This window comes from Vulpes vulpes, chromosome 1 (assembly GCF_048418805.1).
Source record: "Vulpes vulpes isolate BD-2025 chromosome 1, VulVul3, whole genome shotgun sequence".
Lineage (NCBI taxonomy): Eukaryota > Metazoa > Chordata > Mammalia > Carnivora > Canidae > Vulpes > Vulpes vulpes.
Genome location: NC_132780.1, coordinates 182813402 through 182837033, shown reverse-complemented (window position 1 = coordinate 182837033; position 23632 = coordinate 182813402). Strand labels below are relative to the sequence as shown.

General features: G+C 35.8%; 1 protein-coding gene across 3 annotated transcripts in view; it reads right to left on the bottom strand.

Annotated features, from left to right (window-relative positions):
- MANEA (mannosidase endo-alpha) overlaps positions 1–16329 on the bottom strand; it is a 63338-nt gene extending 47009 nt beyond the window's left edge. The window contains exons 1-3 of one of the 3 annotated variants that reach the window (XM_072737518.1): positions 15963–16042; positions 10996–11074; positions 1618–2196 (exon numbers count right to left, since the gene is read on the bottom strand). In XM_072737518.1, the coding sequence (XP_072593619.1) occupies positions 1618–2196; positions 10996–11038 (622 nt within the window). In that variant the 5' untranslated portion in view covers positions 11039–11074; positions 15963–16042. Of the gene's footprint in view, positions 1–1617; positions 2197–10995; positions 11075–15962; positions 16045–16183 lie in introns of those variants that run through there. The other 2 variants (XM_072737521.1, XM_026002895.2) reach the window with 2 other exon arrangements.
- Positions 16330–23632: the final 7303 nt, after the last annotated feature.

Here is a 23632-nt window from a genome sequence, read left to right as displayed (position 1 = left end):
TTATAGTTACAATCAACCTTGAAATAACAAAAATGACTTAAATGTGATATAAACTCTTTGTACAAATAAGAAAAGCCATTTGAAAGGTTTTTCTCCCCAAAAGTAAATTGTGAACACAGATGGTAGTCAATGCTGTCTGATATTTTATGTCTTTATCACAGACCATAGAAACTGGAGCTTTAAGTATATATTAGAAAGGTAGATTTTTTAAATAAGAATTACAGAAGAAAAACAAGTCATCTTACACATAGTTGATGTAGATTCACAAAATTCTACATTTTGTTCAGGAATAAGTCTTGCACACCTCTGATGTACATATCAGCTCAATAGTGAGTTTGTGCTTTTTGTACAGCTATAAAAATGTGAGAATACTCAATTTGTTTTTATGGCCCTGGTGTTAGGGTCACTAATAAGACAGAGGAAACACAACAACACAATTTGTTGTTGTTGTTGTTTTTTTAAGTAGATTAACAAATTGAAGAATTCTCAGGGATCTAATTATTTTTTTAAATTTTTTTTTTACTAATTACCTATGGGATAATATGGCTTTATGTAAACGTGTGCAATTGGAGTGCCAGAAGTTAGAGGGAAGAGCAAGTTAAGGGGAAAAGTGAACAAAAATAACAAGAGACTTCTGATCAGATAAAGTGCATATTACAAATTTTAGAGCAATCATAAAATAACAAAGATGAAAATATATGAGAAGAGAAAAAATGGAACAAGCCTATTTTATACAAGAGAAGGCAGAAAAAGAGGAAAAAATAACAGATGGGATAAATAGAAAACAGCAAACAAAACATTTAAAATAAACCATATCATCATTACATTAAATATAAATAAATACAAATTTAAAAAGAGATCATTAGACAAGTTTTAAAAAAACAGAAAAACAAGACCAAATTATATACTACATGCCTAAAATTTGAGACTGCCCAGATGTCCATCAAGATGAATGCTGAAACAAATTGCTATAATCGTATAATGGAATACTACTCAGCAATAATGACTAAACTACTGACACAGTTAACATGAGTAAACTTCAAAATGATGTGCTATGCTGAACAAAAGACTACACACACACACACACACACACACACACACACACACACAAATGCTAGATGATTCTATTTTCATACAATAAGAGAATACTCACAACTACTCTACAGTGACTGAATCAATTTCCTGGGGAGGAATACGGGGTATATAAGTGAAGCATGAGGAAAGGTTTTGGGCTATAGAATGTTTTACTTCATGTTGGGGTAATATTTAAACAGGTGTATACTTTAGAGAAACATAATCGAGCTTTATACTTCAAGTGGGAGAATTCATTGTATCTTATGTAAATAATAATTTAATATAATTAAGAATATTAAATTAGAACCCGATAAAAATATATCCGGAAATGTTCCAAATATTAGAAATTAAACAATGTACTTTAAAGTAATGTTAAAAAGTGGTGTCCTGGGTGTTTAAGAATATATATACAGCTTAATTTGGTATTTATAAGTTTAAAATTATAATTAATAACAATGTGAAGAGTAATTAGCTATTTAAATATTCTACATTTATATACACACACAATCACATACCTAAGCACACACATATAAAAATAATTACCAATTGAAGCTGAGTACATTTGTTTCATGTGACTTTCAATGACAGAAGGATCCCGAGAGCTGTAAATTCCCAATTCAGGGTAAAAGCTGGAGCCAATGTCATCCGGGGGACTGTGTTTCCCTTGTGGATAATTCTTGGTTATTCTAGGGTCCCAATGCTTCAAGATTGGATGGTTCCAATGTATATATTTACCATCAAATTGTGGATTTCCATACCAACTGTAATAAAATGCATGTAAATAATAATTCAGGGGTGGCAGCTCTTCCAGGTAAGGTTCAGAGGTTTTGGAAGGTTTCATAGTGATTTCAACACTTTTTAAGTTCTTGATATTTGTTTCACTGTTGACTTTGTCATTGTTTTGGGAATCAAAGCTTTTCCTTAAGTGAGTTTGTTGATGAAGTTCTGGAAGAAGTTCAAGTCCAAAAGGATCTCCGGAAGTAGCTTTATTTGGTCTCAGCATTTTTAAACCCATCATCAGGGAGAAAATAAATAGAATAATAAGTGACAAAATGATGCAAGTCCTTCTTCGAAACTTTGCCATGATGACATACTTTAAACTCCAAAATGGTAAATGTTTAGCTGTAATTTATTGAAAAATGGTAATTAGTAAATGGTATTGACAATATTTCTCAATGTATTTGAAATGAAAACTAAAATCCATAAATTTCATTACACTGAAGTTTTAAAAGTACATTATATTAGTTGTATCATCAATCAAGGTCTAAGAAATATATGGCTAGACCAAATGGCAGTATTTACTTGGAGATACCACAATTATGTTTTGTCGGATAAACATCTTGGGAATTTTATTTAAGAAAGTGTTTTTTCATTATTTAAACAGATTTTGTGTATGCTAAATATATAAAATTAAAGGCTCATAGTTTAAAAAGGCAAATACTCATGAATTAGATTAAAAGCCTAGTCAATATATGAATTTTCAACAAACTTTTTTTAACTAAAATAATGATTTTACAAGAGAGGAACCACACATTTTTGAAATGAAAAGAATGAGATAAATAATGATCACAAGTGAGAGATTCCTAATTTAAAAATATATCACTACTTTATAACTTTGAAAATCTTACTACTGAACAGAGGTTATAAATACGGACTTACAACTTCTAAAATAGTATTGTGTTTGTATTTTTGTTTCAATAACTATGTATATAAACATATGTATAGGTATCATGTTACGTATCTATGTACATATACAGATACATATACATACATAATAAAATTTTTGTACAAATTTCTTATTAGAAAGGTTATCTGAGGGATCCCTGGGTGGTGCAGCAGTTTGGCGCCTGCCTTTGGCCCAGGGCGCGATCCTGGAGACCCGGGATCAAATCCCACATCGGGCTCCTGGTGCATGGAGCCTGCTTCTCCCTCTGCCTGTGTCTCTGCCTCTTTCTCTATCTCTCTGTGACTATCATAAATAAATAAAAATTTAAAAAAAAAAGGTTATCTGAGGAAAAATTGACATTGACTATATTAACAAAATATGACTTTCTATAATAAATCATGCTGTTGTTATTCCAGAGAATTAAGTTACAACAAATTAACCTTAATAGAAAAAAACAAGTAAAACTTAATCTAACTAGCAAGTAATTGTGTCTCTCACATAGGCACACACAAATACTTTCTATAAATTGCTACTTCTATTATGCATATATGCAAGAATTACTAAGATGAGCAAACATATTTCTTTTAAGGCAAAAATAAGTCATAGATTTTTCTTGAAGTTAACCTTGTTTAATTGTGAAGCATGACACCTTAAGATTAATATATAAGACTTAGATCTAGGTTGAAATACAAACATAGGCAAAGGAAATGGACAGTTTAAAACCCATCTCCATCTTTTGTGCCCCTTGCCAATCACTAGCCCTCCCCCTTCACCTTGCTTAAGAATGACTTGACTTTTGTATTTACCATTCTCACCTTTCTTTATAGTTTAAACAGTATAGTATAAACATAAACATACCTAACCAATATTAATTGTTTTGCCAGTTTCAAAGTTTTATTTAAGTATATATGGTATATCCATATAAACTACATACATACACATACACACATTACTAATATGCTTATTAATCTTATACATAGATTATGTATGCTTTACATATACTTACTTACATGCTATAAATACATATAATCAGATATAATTAGATATACATAAAATACACAAAAATATTGGGAAACATTATTAAACCTTGACACTTTACTTTGTATCCTCTTTCTCATCCCTGCATTCCACCACATGAGTCCTTCTGCTCTTATTTTAAAAAGCCACGAAAGTGGAAAGGCATAGGTAGACAGGTCTGGAGAATTTTGTTTTACAACTCTATTAATCCACTAGTTTAATGGAAATGCTTTCATGTCAAATAGTCTCCTTCTTAAACTTTGGAAACAGAAAGTAACCCTTCCTCTACTGTCCCTAGACTCTAGTTTAGGGACCCCCCTCCCCCAAGTTTTATTACATGGATACACTGTGACCATACCAATAAACTAGACTCCTTAAAGTGTGTCATGTAACCAATCGATAACATTACACATAAACTAAGCATTATGAAAGTAGACATAGTTGACTTTAAGATGAGAAACGGCTAAATTCTTACTATTGTTCAAGGAAAAAACAAAAATTTATTTCATTTGGTTGAAATATCAAAAAAAGTCTAGAAAACTAAAAAGATGTGTAACTCAGTTTAACTGAACAACTAAACTTGTGTAAAAACTAGTATGCTAAGCACCACATGAAATTGCTTGATTAGTAACACACAGTTCTTATGTTCAAGGTGCTTAGAGTCCATGAAGAAAGCAGAAGACATATATGCAAATAACTATGATTCAAAGAAGAAAAGTCTCAGAAGTGAAAGACATAAATAAAACAATAAAATGCCTTATATAAATTAGGACTTGAATAAAATGGTAAAAAAAAAAAAAAAAGGTAAAATCTTAGAAGAATGAGCACAATATGAATAGGCTGGTGTAAAAGGAAAGGAAAAAGAGAATGGCCACAGTGTCAGAGAAAGGATGTGCCCAGAGATATATTCACTGGATATGAAAGATGCTGTGAAACAAAAAGTCCTCTGTAGGCTGCAGCCAAGAAAACAAGATGAGGAGGAAAAATAAAGTTGTAGGGCCATGCTGGAGCCATACTGTACCAAAGAAAGAGGACTTTTCTGGTAAATAGGGAAACACTGAAGACTTGTAAATAAAATATTGGCATAATGAGAGTACAGATTAGAAGGATAGAGCCCTTATAAAGAATATTCAAGACATCAAACTTAACCAATTTCTCAATCTAATAATCTCCCATTCACTGATAATTTTAACTAATTTTCTCTTTTCCTACATTACTGTTTTTAGTGACTCTACCAACATGGATGATCCATCTAGTAGTTTAACCTCCTAATTCTTTTTCTAAAGATTTGTTCTTCCATTCCCACTTCACCAATTCAGGTGTCATACTCTTCCCTCTTGATTTTTTTTATTAAATCACTTAACCACTTCAAAATCTTTAATTTTTCCCCCCATTTTCCAAACAATCTTTTGTGCTTCGAGGCCCTCTAATTCAGTATTCTCATTCTGGCAATTCCTGGACCTTAATGAGATGTCCAAGCTACTGAGTCCACTGTTTCTGTTATTTCTCCTTTTCGTCATGTTTTGTCTCTAGTATAACCCTTCACTTCTCGCCTTTCTTGACACATACCTGGTAAAATCTTAAATAAATGACGTGTGTCTTGATCTTGATTCAGAACCACAAAACTATACCGGACAAAAACATGCAACCATGACTTTTCCCTATGAATTCATGACCATAAATTTCAAATGAACACTCAAGAATGCTTAACTATCCTGTTACCACACTCTAATATGTTCACTTTTCTAACCTCAGAATTTCATTTTCAGTTTTCATCAAACATACTGCTATGTCACCAACTTCCTTTATTATCTTCAGATAGTTATGTCGCATACAGTTGACCACTGAACAATGCTGCAATCAATTGTGCAGGTTCCTTCATATGTGGATTTTTTCAATAAATATGGTACAGTACTAAAAAATGCACATTTTTAGATTTTCTTAATCATTTTCTTTTTTCTAGCTTACTTTATTGTACAAATACAGATATAACATGTAGGACATACAAAACATTTTAATGAAGTGTTTGCTCTTGGTCAGGCTTCCAGTCAACAGTGGGTAATTAGTTATTGAGTTTTGGAGTCAAAAGTTATATGCAGATTTCCAACTGCACAAGAGTCAGCACCCCTAACCTCCATAGTTTTCAAGGGTCAACAGTACTTCATAGAGAAAACAGAAACAATCATACAGGAACTCCCTTATCTTCCCATTAAGAAATTAACTAACCTATTGGCATCAACTTTATCAACAAATGTTTCCAATTATAATTGTTTTAATATTTAATTAAATATTTAATATTTCACTGCCTTTTTTTTTTTAAGATTTATTTATTCGAGACACACAGAGAGAGAGAGAGGCAGAGACATAGACAGAGGGAGAAGCAGGCTCCATGTTAAGAAGCCTGATGTGGGACTCGATCCCAGAACTCCGGGATCAAGCCCTGAGCCAAAGGCAGACACTCAATTACTGAGCCACCCAGGCGTCCCTCACTATTGCTTTTAATTTTACAAAAATTGTTTTCTTGAATTTTGCTCAATTTTTTCAATTGCATTTTCTTTTCAATTTTTTGTTTCTTTACACTCTTTCTCATAAGGCATGACCTGTTGTGTTTATCTTGTGTCATTTATGAAATAATTAGCTCATTTCTGATTTTTCAGAGTTTAATTAGCTCATTTCTGATTTTTCATAGTTGTAATTTGCTTATTCATTCATATCTCCTAACTTTTAGTTCTATTTAAATATTAGGTTACAGTGGTCATATTTTGTGAACATGTCTCTCTGGCATGTCTTCAGTGCTTACAAGTATGTTTACTTTTTTGCCTATAATGACTTTGTATGGGATGTGGCTGATCTTTTTCTGTTGCTAAATATTGCATGAAATAATCTCAATTTTTAGAAGTGAGTGTTTTATCATGATAGTTTTTCTAACTTCATGCTCCAGAGAACTTCCATTGTTTTTGTGAAATCTTACTACGGACTTAATTTTTTTCTGAGATCAGCTGGATTTTTCTCCATTCTCACATATACCCGGATATTTTAATTTCCTCGGCTTCTATTTTGTTATCCTGCTCAACTTTAAAGTTATTTCCAAAAGTGAGTCTTCAATACGGGGTTTTGTCCTAAAAACCAAGATACTCTAGCACCTTCAGGTAGAAAACTTCAAAGTTTCCCCTCCTCGTCCTTGCAGCTATTATTCTCAGAGTGGGCTGTCACTCTTTCATATAAGTATATTTAGGAAGGTTCCTGTTTCCAGTTGAAGCAGATGCATTACTGCTTTCCTCTCCTTCCTCCAGCAAAACAATTAGAACACAAGTCTTATAGCTGTTATTGAGCAGTCCCCTTCCACTCATACCTTGGGGGTCCATGGGGATAACTTGTCATTTTTTTGTTAGATATTTGTTTGATTTCAGAATGATTCAAACACTATACCGTTGCTGTTGCCATGACCCCGAACTGTATACTTCCCTTAAAAATCTGTTAATACCATAATTTTACTGCTCAGTACATCTTTAGCACTATCTTGTGAGTTTTAGACCCCTGTATCTCCATGACCACTTAGTGCAAAATATATTCAGATTTCCATCCTTTCCCTTAATGACTTATTTGTAAACATATTATATATTTGGGAGACTTCCTAGTTTTTGTTATTGATTTATAGTGTGACTCCACTGAAAACATCCCCTATATGATTTCAGCCCTTTGAAATATGTTGAGACTTCCTTTAAGGCTTGACCTATAATTCTGTTAAGTGTACCATATACACCTGAGAATACATATTCCACAGCTAGTGGAATATATTTATAACATTTACACATGTCTACCAAACCAAATATGTTGTTTTGCTTCTATTTTTCACATCCTCACTTTCTTCCGTGTTAAAAATCCCCCACTACCAAATTTATCTCTATGTTTACATTACATAATTTTAATTGATATTATGTAGAGACAGATTTGAAGACTATTTTCCTAAAGCATTAAATCTTATAATGAAATTTCCTTTTCTACTGATTGGTTCTCTTACATTTTACTCCAATATTAATATAGCTACAATGGATTTCATTTGGTTCACGCTGGAAAGAGTATCATTTTCATCATTTCATCACCTTATATGGTTATTTTTTAAAAATATGACATTGTTTTATTATTGTTGCTGTTTTTAATCTAATCTATAGTCTGTCCAGAAATTGTATGATGCAGTGCATTTACAGTTCTGCAAATATGGACATATAAATATACATCTTACCCATATTTTTCCTTTTTGGCCTTCTTACAAGCTCCATTTTTCTCTTACCTTTTTTTTTTCCCCTACTTGTTAACTGTATATTTACATTCAGTTTGCCATTATTTTTTTTGCCATTATTTTTATTATCTTTGTGATTATAGCAGGCATTCGTGTCAAAATCCAGGATGAATTAGAATTTTTTTTACTAGATCTCAAACAATAAAAGCACACTTAGAAGATTTTAGTTCCTTTATCCTTGGCCCAACTTTGTGCTCTGTTTTGTTGTATTTTACTTTTTACACAAATCTTTAACCCCACCAGATAGGATATTGTTTTACACACTCAACATTCATTGCATTTACCCTTTCTTTTGCTTTTCACTTCCTCCTGCATCCTACTTACATTCAAAGCAACTTTCCTTATGGTGAAGAAAGTATTCCCTTCAATGGGACTTTTATTATCAGCCTGCTGCTGCTAAATTCCTTATTTTTTTTGAAAATATATTTTGCCTTCACTGTAACATGCACCTCTAGACTTCTATATTGGTAATTTTCTTTCAGCACAATCCATTATCTTCTGCCCTTGTTTCTGTTGAAAACTCAATTACTGTTTTGTGGGGTTTTTCCTTTGTTCTTTAAAGACTTCAAAGGATTTCTTTATCTAGCTCCTTTTAATATTTCTTATCTTTGGTTTTTCAGCATTTTCCTATGGAATATACATGGAATATGGTCTTCTTAGTATTTATCCTGCTTTAGGTCAAAAGTGCTTCTTCAATCTGTGTGTTTACAGCTTTCCCTAGCTTTGTATAAAATTCTTGACCACAGTCTCTTCAAATATTGCTTTTGCTCCATTATTGCTTTCTCGTTCATTCCTCATCTTGAAATACAATACACATTAGAATTTTATTCCCATTGTTTTTAAGCATTTTAAAACTTCCCTCTTCTCCCCATGCCTCAGTCTGAGTACTTCTGAACTCATTTCCTAATGCTCTTCATCTGTGGTTTGTTATAACTTTACTCTTAAAACTTTCATTTGATTCTTTTCAAAGACATCAGTTCTTGGCTAAAATCTTCGATCTTCTAATTCCTTGAATATGTTAATCCCACTTATTTAAAGTCTACTTCTACTAATTTGAATTGGATCTTAGGGATTCTGTTTCTATTGCCTGTATTTTTTTGGTTTGTTCTCTCAATATCTGGACACTTTTTTTGTATGCTGGGTACAGTTTTTAATTGAATGCCAATCATTGTGTATGAAATTTTTCTAGAGACAATGAAGCTCTGTATATGATTTTCCTCCAGAGAAAATTTGTTTGCTTCTTAAAGATTGCTAGGGTAGAGAAGATTATCTTAACCTAATCAGAGTGGAATCTTCAAAACTAGTTAAAGTCCTTGTAAATATTTGAACTATTTCTGATTAATCTTATTCCCTTACAGGCATGGGTAATGAAACTAAAGCCATGGGTTTTATCAACATCCTGCCACTTTCTATCTTCTACTTAATGTTCTTAGCTTCTCCGCTACTTTTGAATCAGGGGTTTTAAACAACCCTTCCCTATTTCCTCCTGTCTTTGGGACAGTCTCCCAAAGAATAACATATGTTGCAGGTCTCAAAGCCATTGAAATGATTAATTTATAATCATTATAATCTGAATATAATGGAAAGCTTTATAACAATGACTTAAAATTCAGATGCAATAAATAAAAAAGGCTTAAATTAACTGTATAAATTTAGATGTATATTGGAAAACACTATAAACAAAGGACAACTGATGAACAGTGAAAATATTGGCAGATCTTCTACCTCACTCAAAATTTTTTAAAAATGCGAGTTAAAGAAGCTCCTGGGTAGCTCAGTAGGTTAAGAATTCAAATTTTGATTTTGGCTCAAGTGGTGATCTTAGGGTCATGAGTTCAAGCCTGCTTGAGATTTTCTCTGCCCTGTTTCCCCCTAAAGTTAGTAAATCTTCAAAATAATGCAAATTAAAGCTACATAAAGATATCATTTCTTATCTGTAAGACTAACAAAAACAAAAATATATTATATTGGCAAGATGATAGGAAATCAAGCACTTCCAAACACTGCTAGCTGAATGCAAACTGTACAGCCTTTTTGTGAATTTGGCAATATCTAACAAAATTACACATCCATTTATCTTTGGACTCAGAAGTCCTACTTCATGGAAATTACCTTAAAAATACACAACCACATAAATAACACATAAATCCATATACAGCACTGTAATTCTAAAATACTGGGATATCCAGCTGAATAAAATGAGGAAGAGCTCTCTGAAATGACATATTGATTTTCTAGATATACTGCGCTAAGTGAAAAAAGGAAAATGAAAATAAGGAAACATACATTTTCTCAAATGCACAAAAAATCAGTGGAAGAATAAACAAGACTCTTAAGGAGGTTATGTATAGGGGTAAGGAGAAACAAGACTGAGATTGTGGGGTGAGAACAGGTAGAAGGTTGGAGAATGGAAGGGACTCTTCTTTTTGTACAGTTTTGGGTTTTTTGAGCTATGTCCTATTTCACATACTCCAAAATTCAAACATTAAATGTTAAACTCCTGTTAGTATGTTTTTGCAATGATACATATTAGCAATTCTTAACACTTAATGTGAATTCTACAGGTAAGCAAATAATGTATGTTGGAAACTGGGGCCCAGATTTTTCCATGGACAAAAAAGTGAGTTATGTATAAAGTGGGAGGCTGGAATGAAACTTTTGTTGTCAGATTGTAATTAGCAATATGAATATGTGGCTTTTTTCAGTAACAAGGGGTGTGTGTTTGTGTTATGTCTATGCATTAATATATTCACATTATTTCCTAGTTCTCTCCACCGACAGAGTCTACAAGCAAAGAAACCCCAGTAGCAATGAACACATCTGATGCCAAGATTTTTGTTTTTAAATATCCTTCTCTACTTAAAAGTAGGTCCCTCGTTGAAATGTTGATTCCCAAACTGTGGCTGGGAAAGTACAAAATGAGCCTTGATCATCTTACCAGAAAGTAAGAAGTACTCAAAAGGTGTTGGAGACATTTCCATTGGACAGAGGAGCTACTGTGAAGGCGCAACCACTGGCTAAATCCCGGACAATTTCAGCATCAAAACAGAGAGTAATAAATGACAGGTATTAAGATAAGAATTCATGAATCCATACTGATTTATTTTTTTATACTAGTATTTTTTTGATGCAAAAATAAAAGGAATGAAGAAAACTCCTATTAGAATGCCAACTAATAAAATTCAGATGGAATAATGGAATATCATTATTTGGCAACTACCATAATTGTCCTAGGCAAAAATCATCAATGGGTATCAAATGAGGGAATAAAAGTCTCATGAGAAACAGGATAGCCATATATGGGCAAAGAATCTCCCCAAAAGACACCTGATTAACTACAAAAGGAACAATAATAACTCGGTGCCTAGCAGACACCACCTTAAACAAGTGATCAAAATGAACTTTGTCAGTTAATTTTGGTTAAGTATTATGAGTCTCCTGAGAGGATACCCTAACAAGGAACCAAAAGCACTGCTACGGTATTTGTCAAAATTTAACTTGGATCAAAACATGAGGAAACATCAAACAATACATTAGTCATTCACAAATATATCCAAAATACATATCTAGGTACACACATACATGTTACATGTAATATATATATATATATATATATATATATACATACACACACACACAATGTAATACATAAGTATGTGCACATCAGTATAATGATAAAGCAAATATGGTAAGATGTTACCATTTGGTGAATATACAGGAAAAATACACAGGAACTGAGTTGTTTGTACTATTTTTGGGACATTTTTAAGTCTAAAATTTGAAAATTTAAAAAAAAATGAATACCACCAACAAACTGGAGACATGAGCTGATAAACCTAATACTTATTTTTGGGAAGGGCCAACTCATATCATCTTTCAAGCTCTGCAATACATGACCCCTGGGAGTAAAATTCTAATGTATGGAATGTGGCAGCCTTACAGAGAAGAATAGAGATGACACAACAATTTTGGCCTGCCTCTACTATTTATTGTCCTGAAATTTCCAAGTTATCAAGATAAAAACAAATCCTTCCCTAAAGACAGTAAGAAATTTCACAAGCCATGAAGTAGAAAAAAATAATTATTGATATATAGGATCTCAACTACATTAAAGATACACACATGAAAAAAGAAAAGTACTTAAACATGTAAAATTATTACCTCTGGGTGATAAAATCCAGTGGTATTTTCTAGTTCTACCTTCTAAAATTAGAATACTTCAAAAGTAACATTTGGGAAATAGCAGCAATGAACACTATATAAGTCACAGAGCATGGGAGCTATAACTTCATGATTTAAAAATTAGCAAGACCTTGTTTTTTGAGAGGCTGACCAGATGAGTGGTGAAATGTTGGAAGAGTCAGGATATATAACAGAATATTGGCCTTGCAATCTAAAAACCAAAGTCCAAATCAGCCATATTTGCCTTCCTGTGGGACCCTAGGTCATTTAATCTCTTCTTTAGAAAACATTATCTGTTGTGTTTTCTGACAAAGTCTTTCTGTGAATCATACAAGCTAATATACGTGGAAGTCTGAAAGGGTAGCTTTAATCTATGATAAATACCAACTGATTTAAAAATAAAGGTGAAGTTAAAGGTGAAGAAATATAGAAAACAAATAGTTCTGAAATGTTCATGTTTGTTGGATTCATTTCTCAGATTCGTTTCTCATATCTACACAAGAATATGAAACAAAATGTACATTTATGGAAGCCACCTTGTCCCTTGCAGTCCTTGCCCATAAATATAATTGAGGTCAATCCCTCTTCCTAACATTACTTAATTCACTAACTTAAAATGTTCATTTATTACATCATTATAGATGATTCACTGGCTTTAGCCCAATCCTCACAGCTCAATTAACAGTAAGTCACCTCAACCTAAAGTTAGAACACTGTGATTAAAAGCAAATAACCTCCAGCTGTGCCTTTTAGAAGGCTATTTCACCTATTCAAATGACCTCATCTTTCTCTGCTTTTCTCATCTTTACAATGAATTATTACCTCATTCACAGATTTTTGAGCATAAAATAAGTTATTATAAAACTTTTAGAATCACTTCCTGTTTAGGGTAACACTGAATAAAAATGAGTATTTATTATGAAGATGATTATTAAAGATGGGCATCTGGCAAGCAATTAATAACCAATTCATCATTTTCTCTAAATGTGTATTCTCTACATGACTAACTTTTAAAATGTTACTCATCCTTCAAGATAAAGCTGAATCGTTGCCTCTTCTTGATACCTTCCCTAGTGATTCCAGGGTGCAAAGTACTCATTTTTTTTCATTCATTCTATTGTTACGGTACTACCTACTTATTAAAATAGCATTTCTTTACATATTGCATTATGCTATTTACTTACATGCATTGTATCCACTATTACATTGTTCCTTAATGTCAAAAAAATGGAGTCCTTGTCTTTACAGTGCAGAAGAGCCCCATATATCTCATAGTCAGTGACCATCAAATATTCAGCTTAACCGATTTGAGGCCCTTTTGTTTTTAACACTGGTATATATTTGGGCAGTCTGTGTATAAACAGACTCTGACTGTACAAATGGTTGACCTTTCCATAATCTATACTGGATATTATTTAGGAGGAAATACAGATCCAATAATTTTAAAAATTCATTTTAATAAAATTATCATGTTCAAGATAGCAAGACCACAATGACCCCTGAGATGTGTTACAAGTCTAATGATGTAGCAAGAAAGGAGTGGAGGAATTATTTGGCTTCAACATAAGAAGTTTCAGAAGTCGCATGAGAAAATAAAATTATAACTGCAGATGTATGGGTTTCCAAAGTTGCAATCTACTCAAGATATTGGCTATTGAAGGCCTGTTTACTTCCAAGGACAGTTTTCATTACATAATAGGATACACAGAAGTTATACCAAACGGATTCTCTTGAAACTCTATGGTTTCTACTTTTGTGTTTTATGCTTTTAATCTTCAAAATGCTAGTTTTTGACTTGGAGGTCTAAGAGATCCAGAGCAGTGTAATATCAACTTATTTCGAGAAGTATTTGCTGTCGATCCAGTTAGGCCAAAAGATTTCACTTTTTAATTATTATTAAATTATATGGACTCCTAGTAATTTTTTAGCATCAACTTAGAAGCCACTGTAGATAAACACAACTAATAATAGAAGACACACCTGGGACTTTCAAAATCAGTTTGGATACCAAGGCTTCTGGCTCAGGGGGTTTGACACCTACAGTCTCTGGTTAACAGAAATTAAGTTAGGCATAATCTCATCCTCCCATTTTCGCCTTCACAACTACCTACGAAGTACAACTTTTTAACACCATTTTACAGATGACATAACAGAGGTACAAAGCAATTAACTGTTAAGTTTTCAGTAGGTTAGTGAAGGGCTAAGTAATTTGCCTGAGGCTAGGCACCTGGAAGAAGCAGAGCTAAGTTTGGCTCTAGAACTGAAATTCCTGACTTCTCAGTGTCCTACAAGGGATGTAATATACAAATTAAGCTTAGAGACTTTTTGTTTTCGGTGGCAGATGAAACTGTGACATGTGGTCATGTTTTCATTTAAATAGGGGATCCCTGGGTGGCTCAGCAGTTTGGCGCCTGCCTTTGGCCCAGGGCCTGATCCTGGAGTCCCGGGATCAAGTCCCACGTCCGGCTCCCTGCATGGAGCCTGCGTCTCCCTCTGCCTGTGTCTCTGCCTCTGTGTGTGTGTCTCTCATGAATAAATAAAATCTTTAAAAAAAAAATAAATAAATAATAGTATGGGCTTAGAAAAGAAGGATTATACTCCCTACTAATAAATTGCAGCTCAACTCTAATCTGAAGACAGTTTCTTTTCCGATCTTACACTTACTATTCATCACCTGACTACCAGAAACAGCTCTGGTTAAGGTTTTATGCACAGGGCGTCAAAGTTTACAAGATTCACTGCACCCCACCGGTTTTCTAAGCTCACATATAGTTCAAGGAGGAGGAACTGAACACTTTGCCACGAAAACGATTTGTAACGTGACAGGATTACCAGACCTACATTTTGCTTTTCTTTCTTTCAAACTACTCTCTAAAAATACCTAAACAACCCACTCCAGTCCTTTTCGTCCCTTTTAAAGTCCTATAATATGATCCTCCCTTGTTCGACTCCTCGTTAAGTTACTTCCACGTTTTCTCTGAACATTTATCCATAGGGGTCTTAACGCTCTTTAAAAGTAAATAATCTTTTATAGTCCTATAATGTCTTTTTTTTTTTTTTTTTTCATTTGCCACAGGAGCAAACTGAGATTCAGGCGTTTATCATAGTTTTCCTTTTATTACTGTAATATTATCCTCCCTTGTTCGACTCCTCTTTAAATACTTCCACGTTTTCTCTGGAGATTTATCCATAGGGTCTTAGGGTCCTAAAAGGAAAACTATCATCAACGCCTGAATTTCAGTTTGCTCCTGAGGCAGATGGAAAAAAAAAAAAAAAAAGACGTTAGTCCGGCAGAGCCGCATCCTGAAACTTAAGTCTACGCTGACAGAGCCAAACGTGTTGACAAGTGAGCCGAGGAAAAATAAATAAATAAAAAAGAAAGAAAGGAAAAACCAAAACAGCCAAGTCTGGGCGGCCTCGCCGTCCCGCTCTCCCCCGGGAGGCCCGAGGCGCTGGAGGCGGCGGCCGCGACCCCCCGGACCCCCCGAGCGCGGGCGGCCTCGACCCTCCTCCTCTCCCCGCAGGCTCACGGCGCCGGCCCGGCTGCAGTTTGCACACAAAAGGACGAGGCGTTCAACGGCTTCCGTCCCTCGGGGAATTTCCAAGTCGCCGGGGAGAGGAGGGACAACCGAGGCGACGGGAGGTTCCGCCCCAGAGAAGCGGCGCACGCCAGGCCGGAGGGTCGGGAGACAGCCGGCAACCCGCGAAGGCGACCCGACTAACCGAGGCACCAAGGAGGGCGCAGCGCCGCCGGCAGGTACCCCGGGGTCCCGCGCGCCGCCCGCCGCACGCGCGCGCCTCTCGCCGGCCGGGGGGCGCGGGGTCAAAGGCCGCCCGCAGACGCTGCGCGCGCATTGGCTGGCCGACGGGCGCGCAGGCGCCGGGGGTGGGTCCGGCCCCGCCGCAGCCGCGTCTGCGGAGCCCTGGGGCCGCCGGCTACTCACCGGGGTCTGGGAATCCGGCCACCAGCACACGCTCCAGCCAGAGCCGCGGGGGGTGAGCCGGGCGGGCGGCGCGGGTACCGGATACCGGATGTGGAGCCCCGCCTCCCGGAGGGCGCGCGCAGAGCGTCCGGCAGCCCCCGGGGGCGGGGCCTGGCCCCGGCTCTAGGAGGGGGCGGGGCACCGGCTTTCCCCGCGCGGGCTCCCCTCTTCTGTGAGCGTCGGGAGCGGCGCGGGGGGAAGGAGCGGAGAGCTCGTCGGGGCGTGCGGCGCGGGTGGAGCTCTGGCTGGACGCACACCTTCCCTCTCCGATTGGAGGGGACCCACCTCTCTTAAAAACTGTTCTTTTTCTTTATTTTTTTTTTATAAATTTACTTTTTATTCGTGTTCAATTTGCCAACATACAGAATAACACCCAGTGCTCATCCCAAGTGCCCCCCTCAGTGCCCGCCACCCAGTCACCCCCACCCCCCGCCCACCTCTCCTTCCACCACCCCAAGTTCGTTAAAACTGTTCTTCTCCCGTCCCTCCGGGAAGCTCTGGCTGACAGAGGACAGCTGGCCTGGGTGGGGGAGGCCTTCCAAAGTTGCTGCAAACTCCACTTGTTTTCAGACTCTTTGAAGGGACCGTTTTATCATTAACAGAACACTGGAACTTCGCTTGAACCCCTAAGTAGATGAAGATGATCTTGGATTTGCAAACGTATGAAATCACACTTGTAGTGGAAGTACAGAAATAATCGGGAGCCATGAGGCGGGTGTAAAGAACAAGAATTTTCGAAGGAGAGGTTACAGCTGAAGGTTTCCGTCTTACATCAGCCAGAGAAGCCAGGAGAATTCTCTATTTTGTTTGGTTACGTAGTAACAAGGAAATCGTGTCTCACAGCCTAGAACTTGCTGACGTAAGCAATTTTGTAAGGGCTGGGCCCTAAAAATCACACTGGATTTGTTAAGAGGAATTTTAGTTGTGAAATATGCGGATATGAATGTATCCCGTATGCGCACATTTTTGAGCATAATGAAAAGAATACCCTGGTATCCACTGCAGAGCTGAAGATGCAGAAGAATACCAATGTCCTTGAAGGCTTCTCCAAAGCCCTCTCCATCTCCTTCGCAGACAGAAATAAACATTATGCTAAATGTTGTATTACTTATTTCCTTGCATTTTGAACACAGTTATATATGTATGACTGCCTAAAAATATGTTATTCTGGTGGTGTATTTTTTCTTTTTAAAATTTTATTTATTTATTCATGAGAGACAGAGAGAGAGGTAGAGACACAGGCAGAGGGAGAAGCAGGCTCCATGCAGGGAGCCTGCGGGACTGGATCCGGGGTCTCCAGGATCACGCCCTGGGCTGAAGGCGCTCAACTGCGGAGCCCGGCTGCCCTCCTTTAACTTTCTATAGTATCTTTTGATTACCAAAAGCTGTATATTTTAAGTACTGCAAGTTGAATTTAACAAATATTTTCATTATAGTTTCATGCATTTTGCTTTCTTTAAGATTTTATTTATTTATTTATTCATGCGCGACACAGAGAGAGGCAGAGAGAGAAGCAGGCTCCATGCAGGGAGCCTGATGTGGGACTCCAGGATCACGCCCTGGGCCTAAAGCAGGCGCCAAACCGCTCGGCCACCCGGTGATCCCTGCTTTCTTGTTTACAAGAGTCCCAAGCTATATCTAAGGTATTCTTTTTTATTTTCTAAAAGTTTTAAAGTTTAATTATGAAATATTTTTGGACACAGAAAAATAAATAACATGAACACCCATGCATTCAATTATACATATTGAAAGATTTTGCAAGCTCCTCTTATGATTCTTCTCTTAAATTGTCTTTACTCTTGGCTCTTTTTATTTTCATACAAACTTTAGGATGAATCAGCCAAGATCCATAAAAAATCCTTTTTGGATTTGTTTGGAATAGATTTGACTTTATAGATTAATTTAGCAAAAGTTGTTTCCTTATCAGTGAACATGGTAGAAATAGTCATTTATTTAGGTCTTTTATACTTCTGCAATGCTTTATAAGTTACTAAAATTTTGAACAACTTTCATTACATTACATTTTGAACATTTTATTGCTAAAATTGAAGCTATCTTTCTTTAAATTATATTTTCTGATTGGCTATTAATGGTTTATTAAAAAAAGACCTAAGTTTGTACCAATTTTTGTATATTGGTCTCATATCCACAAAACTTTGCTGATTTTTTTGTGTGTTTGCTTTGTTACCTCTCTGGATATTTTATATAAACAATCATATCATTTATAAATAAAAGTAATTCTTTCCTTCTTTTTTATTTCTTAAACCACCTATTCGTATTTCTTTGTTTTGTATTAATAGGGCCTTCATACAATGTTAATGGAAGTAGTGATAGCATCTTTATCTTGTCCCTAACTTTACTGCTGTATTTTTAAAATTTTATTATAAAGTATAATGTTTGCTATGGCTTTTTGGTAGATACTTTACCAGGATTATTAAGGGTTCTATTTCTAGTTGCTTACTGTTTTAATCAGGAATGGTTTTTTTTTTTTTTTTTGCATTTTTTGAAATAATCATTATTCCCTTCTTTAATATGTTTACAGGAGTTATATTAATAAATATTCTGATGTTGAATGAAAGAAAGGATATTTTATTTTATAAATATATCAGTGCATACCTACTTCTTAAAAACTATTTGATTATGCCTGCCAGCATAAATAAATTAGGACAAATATATTCTCTTTGCATGCCTTTTTCTATCCATCAGATCCAGTACATAATACTATTTATAAATTGGATTGGGATTGTAGATAATGCCCCATCCTATAACTCTGTTCTGTTGGTCCCTTGCTAATGGCAAGAAATGTTGAAATATCACTTATAGAGACAGTATTGTCATTGTTTTCTTTTTCCACATTACAATTTCTTTTCAAAGTGTTTTTCTTTCTTTTTTTTTTTTGTAGATTAATTATTGGGAGGAATGGGAATGGTATTTTGTTGTAATGATTATATATATTTTTACATACTAAATCCTGACATTTTCAAATAGAGAATGGCTGTAATTTCTACCAAGTTCAATTGTCTACTTTTCAGATGTTTTAACTGAAAAAGTAGCATTGGAGGAATATGCCATTCATCTAATAGATGAATTCCCAGAAGGAAAAAAGTGAAAGCTGCATATAAATTGATTTTATGTAATAGACATTTTAAATGTGTTGCATCCGCGTGGTCACTGAGATCCCAAAGAAAAAAAAATGATCCAAAAAGGGAATAATGGAAGAAAAAATACAAATTTTGCTTATCAAATTCTAGTTGAGAATTGTTCTAATGCATTAAACTAATATTAGCCTTTGGCTTCTCCTAATTACCATCTATTATTATAATAGTCTCTATTCCACGAGATCCTTGGGGTTGATCTTGTCTTGCTACTAGCTAAATAGCATCCTTTTTTCTTTTGGCATTAGCAATAAAGATCCTTCTTATTTTCCAGGCCTGTGCAAACTTTTATACCTACAGACATCCTTCTCACTCTATTTCAATGAACCTCAGAAATATACAAAATATACAGTATGTAAGGAGGTACACCAGTTAGGATAAGCTTTATTTACATAAAACAATCTTCAGCAGTTCACATTTTGTCAAACAGAGAATATTTATTTATTTATTTATTTATTTATTTATTTATTTATTTAATAAAATTGAGGCAAATAGCCTGCTTAGAGTGTATATAATGGGCTCTGTGGTTCTGAGTATCCCAGCCCCTAAATGGTAAATTCTAGGGTGTCAAGGAGATCAATATCATGCATACCTGTAACACATTACTGGCACCCTGAATGGCAAACTCTTCCCTGGATAATTAATTTCAATTCATCACAGCACATCGCCATACAAAGAGAAACTGGGGCTCCAACAAGTATGCCAGTGGGATGATAGAAGACCACAGTGCATGCTACTGTGGCTTGTGGATGGCATGGGAAGTCATCCATCTGGGGGAGAAGACTAGGTTCGGACAATCTCCTTATTAGTGCTGTATAAATAAGTCCCTGTGAGTCTTCCATAGATGAGGGTTATTACTTCACTCTGCATCTTGTAATTATATCTTACAGACTAGTGCATGTCTTTCTAGCCCTTTACTTTCCTTGAAGCAACAAAGGGTATGGAAAAGAGTGAGATATCAACATCCTTTTGACTGTGACAGATAAATTTTGTCATATCCCTTTTCTGTTTGGCTAGTGCGTTTACACCACTTCATTCTTTAAACTCTGTATTCTATTTGATTAGAAAAGAGGACTATCAGAATTGTAGCAATAGAATTTCAATCCAGAATTTGTATCCTGAAAGCCTCGACTGCACTGTAAAAGATGAGTGTCTCCTTGACAGCATGGATTTTGCCCTTTTTATATGTCCAGAGCCATCAAAAGTTGTTGACATATAACAAGAATGCAACAAATAATTTATTCAGGGGATAAAAGAATAAAAGACTAAGAGGTTACTTACTCATTATTATTTAATCCTACTTTCTGATACATACTATTTGCTCTAGTCCTACAACTGTCCTTACTGTCTGTCATCTGAATTGTTGATGTCTTTTTTTCTCTCCAGTCCCTGAAGTTTCATTAGAATTTCCTAGACATATTATGTCATTTTATACCTTTGTTCATCACTCCACTCACCTGACATGTCTTCTCAGTTCCTGTCTATATCATCTCTACTCATGTTAGAGTTCTTTTTTGTAAGCAATAGAAAACAATCTGGCACACTAAAGCCCAAATAGACCTCATGTAAAAGGTTATAGAGTATAGCAGGAAGGCAAAGCCTAGTAAATTAGACAATGGGCAGGACCCCAGAAGGACTGGACAATTGGGATCACAGCTTCTTACAATGATATAGATTAAGGCACTGATATTTTCAAGTGTGTATTGAACTCTCAATGTTGTTGACACAACCATGAAGAATTTATCGCTCTTGCCTGCAAGGTTTGCCTTATCCAAGATTCAAATCTTTGGTTGGAAAAACCTAATTACCTAAGCCTAAGTTATATGTCTGTATCTCCTAAGCTACCTTGAAATGGGAGTCAGTCCTTTTAGCTTCCTTCATGAGAAGTCAGGCAAAAACACACAGTCTGGTATTCCTCCAAAACCAGAAGTATTTTTGGATTCTAAATAGCCAAGAAACAACAAATGCAATAAATCCCAAAACAAAAGTTCAGTTATCTATTACACTATGCTTCAATGTCCATGTCAAGTCTACCTACTCTAATGCTATGGTATTTCATACAACATAATTATTATTATATACATACATTGATCCCTATTTCCTTATAGTCAGTACTGTGAAATGCAGGAATAATTTCTTCATTAATTAAATTGTCATACCATTCTTTACATCGTATTTTCCTTGATAAAGGTGTAACTAGGCTATCTCTTGATATCATTTAGAATGCAAAGATATAACTCCCAAGAAATCCTCTGAATAGAATACCAGAGCCTCTACCAGTTGATAACAGCAGATAATTCATAGATCCAAACTCTTACCCATCACCTAATGCTCTAATTTTCACCATGTATATCCAAAGATCATAAGTACCTACCAGTCTTGACAACAAAGAATCCACTCTCTCTTACATAAATTGATGAGTTGTGACACAGGTCTAAGAAGAAACTGGCCTTGGCAGATCATGTCTCTAACCCAGAGCTGTGTAATTCCCTGGTCTTGTGTGGCCACAGGAGCTAAGATGCCTTTTTTATTCATTAGTAGAGGCTGATTTAGGATTGACTCAGTGTAGGTATTTCCCAACTACTATGGTCTCAATGTTTGCATCTCTTTAAAATATGTTGTAACCAAACTCCTCAGGTCGTACTGTCATACCAGGAGGTTGAGACTTTTGGAGGTGGGGACTCTGGAGGTGATTGGGTCACTAAAGCAAAGCCCTCATGAATGGGTACAGTGCTTTTATAAAAGAGGATCCAGAGAGATCCTGGCCTTTTTCTGCCATGTGAGGATAAAATAAGAAATCTGTGACCCAAAAGAAGGCTTTAACCTGATGATGCTGGTCTTGATCTTGAACTTCCAGCCTCCAGAACTGTGAGAAATAGATGCTTAATGTTTATAAATCATCTGGTTATCATTATTTGATATAGTGTTCTTAAGCAGACTAAGAAATGAACTAAAAAGGCCATGTCCCTTGACAAAAGTTCATTTTTGATTCAAGCACTAGACCAGGTCATGGAATTCTAAGTGGATGGAGATGGGAGAGAGTTCCATCCATTATCATCTTCCTACACTTCTGGTTAATTGACGCTGCTAGATTGAATGCACTGATGACTGGATATGGGCCATCTCTCCTGGCAAGACCCTGTTCCACATGGCAGTTGAGACAGAGGCTTGTCTTTAATTGAAAGCTGGGCCAGAAGAAGAATAAGGCCCTTCCTGAGTGGGGGAACTACTCCACAAGTTAATACAGAGCCTGACAGTGTTTTGAGGGAACGAAGCTTCATGTGTTGTGACTGAGCATTAATTTCATATCCTAATTAGCAAACCTCCAAATGTTGTACTACCTATAGTCCAGATTTTACAGTTATTTTCCAAGGCATTAGGTTGTTTGTTTGTTTGTTTTTCCTTTCCAGGATAACATAGATTGCTTAACCAAATCGACCTAACCTTTATTCTGCCATAAAATCATCATCTCCTGATGTACAAAAAAAAAAAAAAAAAGTTTGCAAAGTCACTAAAGAAAAAAAGGCTTATTGCTTAAGATAGATAAGCCCACTCATCCTCTATTTATGTAAGAGAGAACACAAGTAATTTTTCTCAACAGTGAGTGCTGCAAGGTGATTTTCTGTGTCTGCTTATTCTAAGAAGTAGCCTGTAATTTCTCTTGCTAAAAGAGTAAAAGAAAGAACGTGCATTTTTTTCTCTGATAAAATATTCCTCTATTATACAAACTAATTAAAAAACAGGTCTGTGCCTTGTACATCTTTTCTACCTCCCATAATGTCAAGATCCATGAGCACAGATACAAAGATGTCTAATTCACTGCTGGGTCTCCTATATCCAGCATGTAGTAGGTGCTTGAAGTAGGATGAGTAATGGTCCCCAAGAGAACTAGCTCCAAATCTTCGGAAAATGTGAATGTTACTTTACATGGCAAAAAAGACTTTGCAGATGTGATTAAGTATCTTGAGGTTAAGATTGTCTGCGTGGGCCCTAACTATCATCACAAGTGTCCTTATCAGAGGCAGGGAAAGGGAAATTTGACAGAGAAGGCAATGGGGCTGCTGAAGCAAAATGCTATGCTTCTGACTTTGTAGATTGGGAAAGAGCTGCAGGAAAGGAATGAAAGGAATGCAGCTATAGAAGCTGGAAAAGGCAAAAAATGAAATTCTCCCCTAAGCCTCCAAAGGGAGAGCGACCAACCAAGCCAGCACCTGATTCCAGCCCAGTGAAATTGACTTCAGCTTTCTGAATTCCA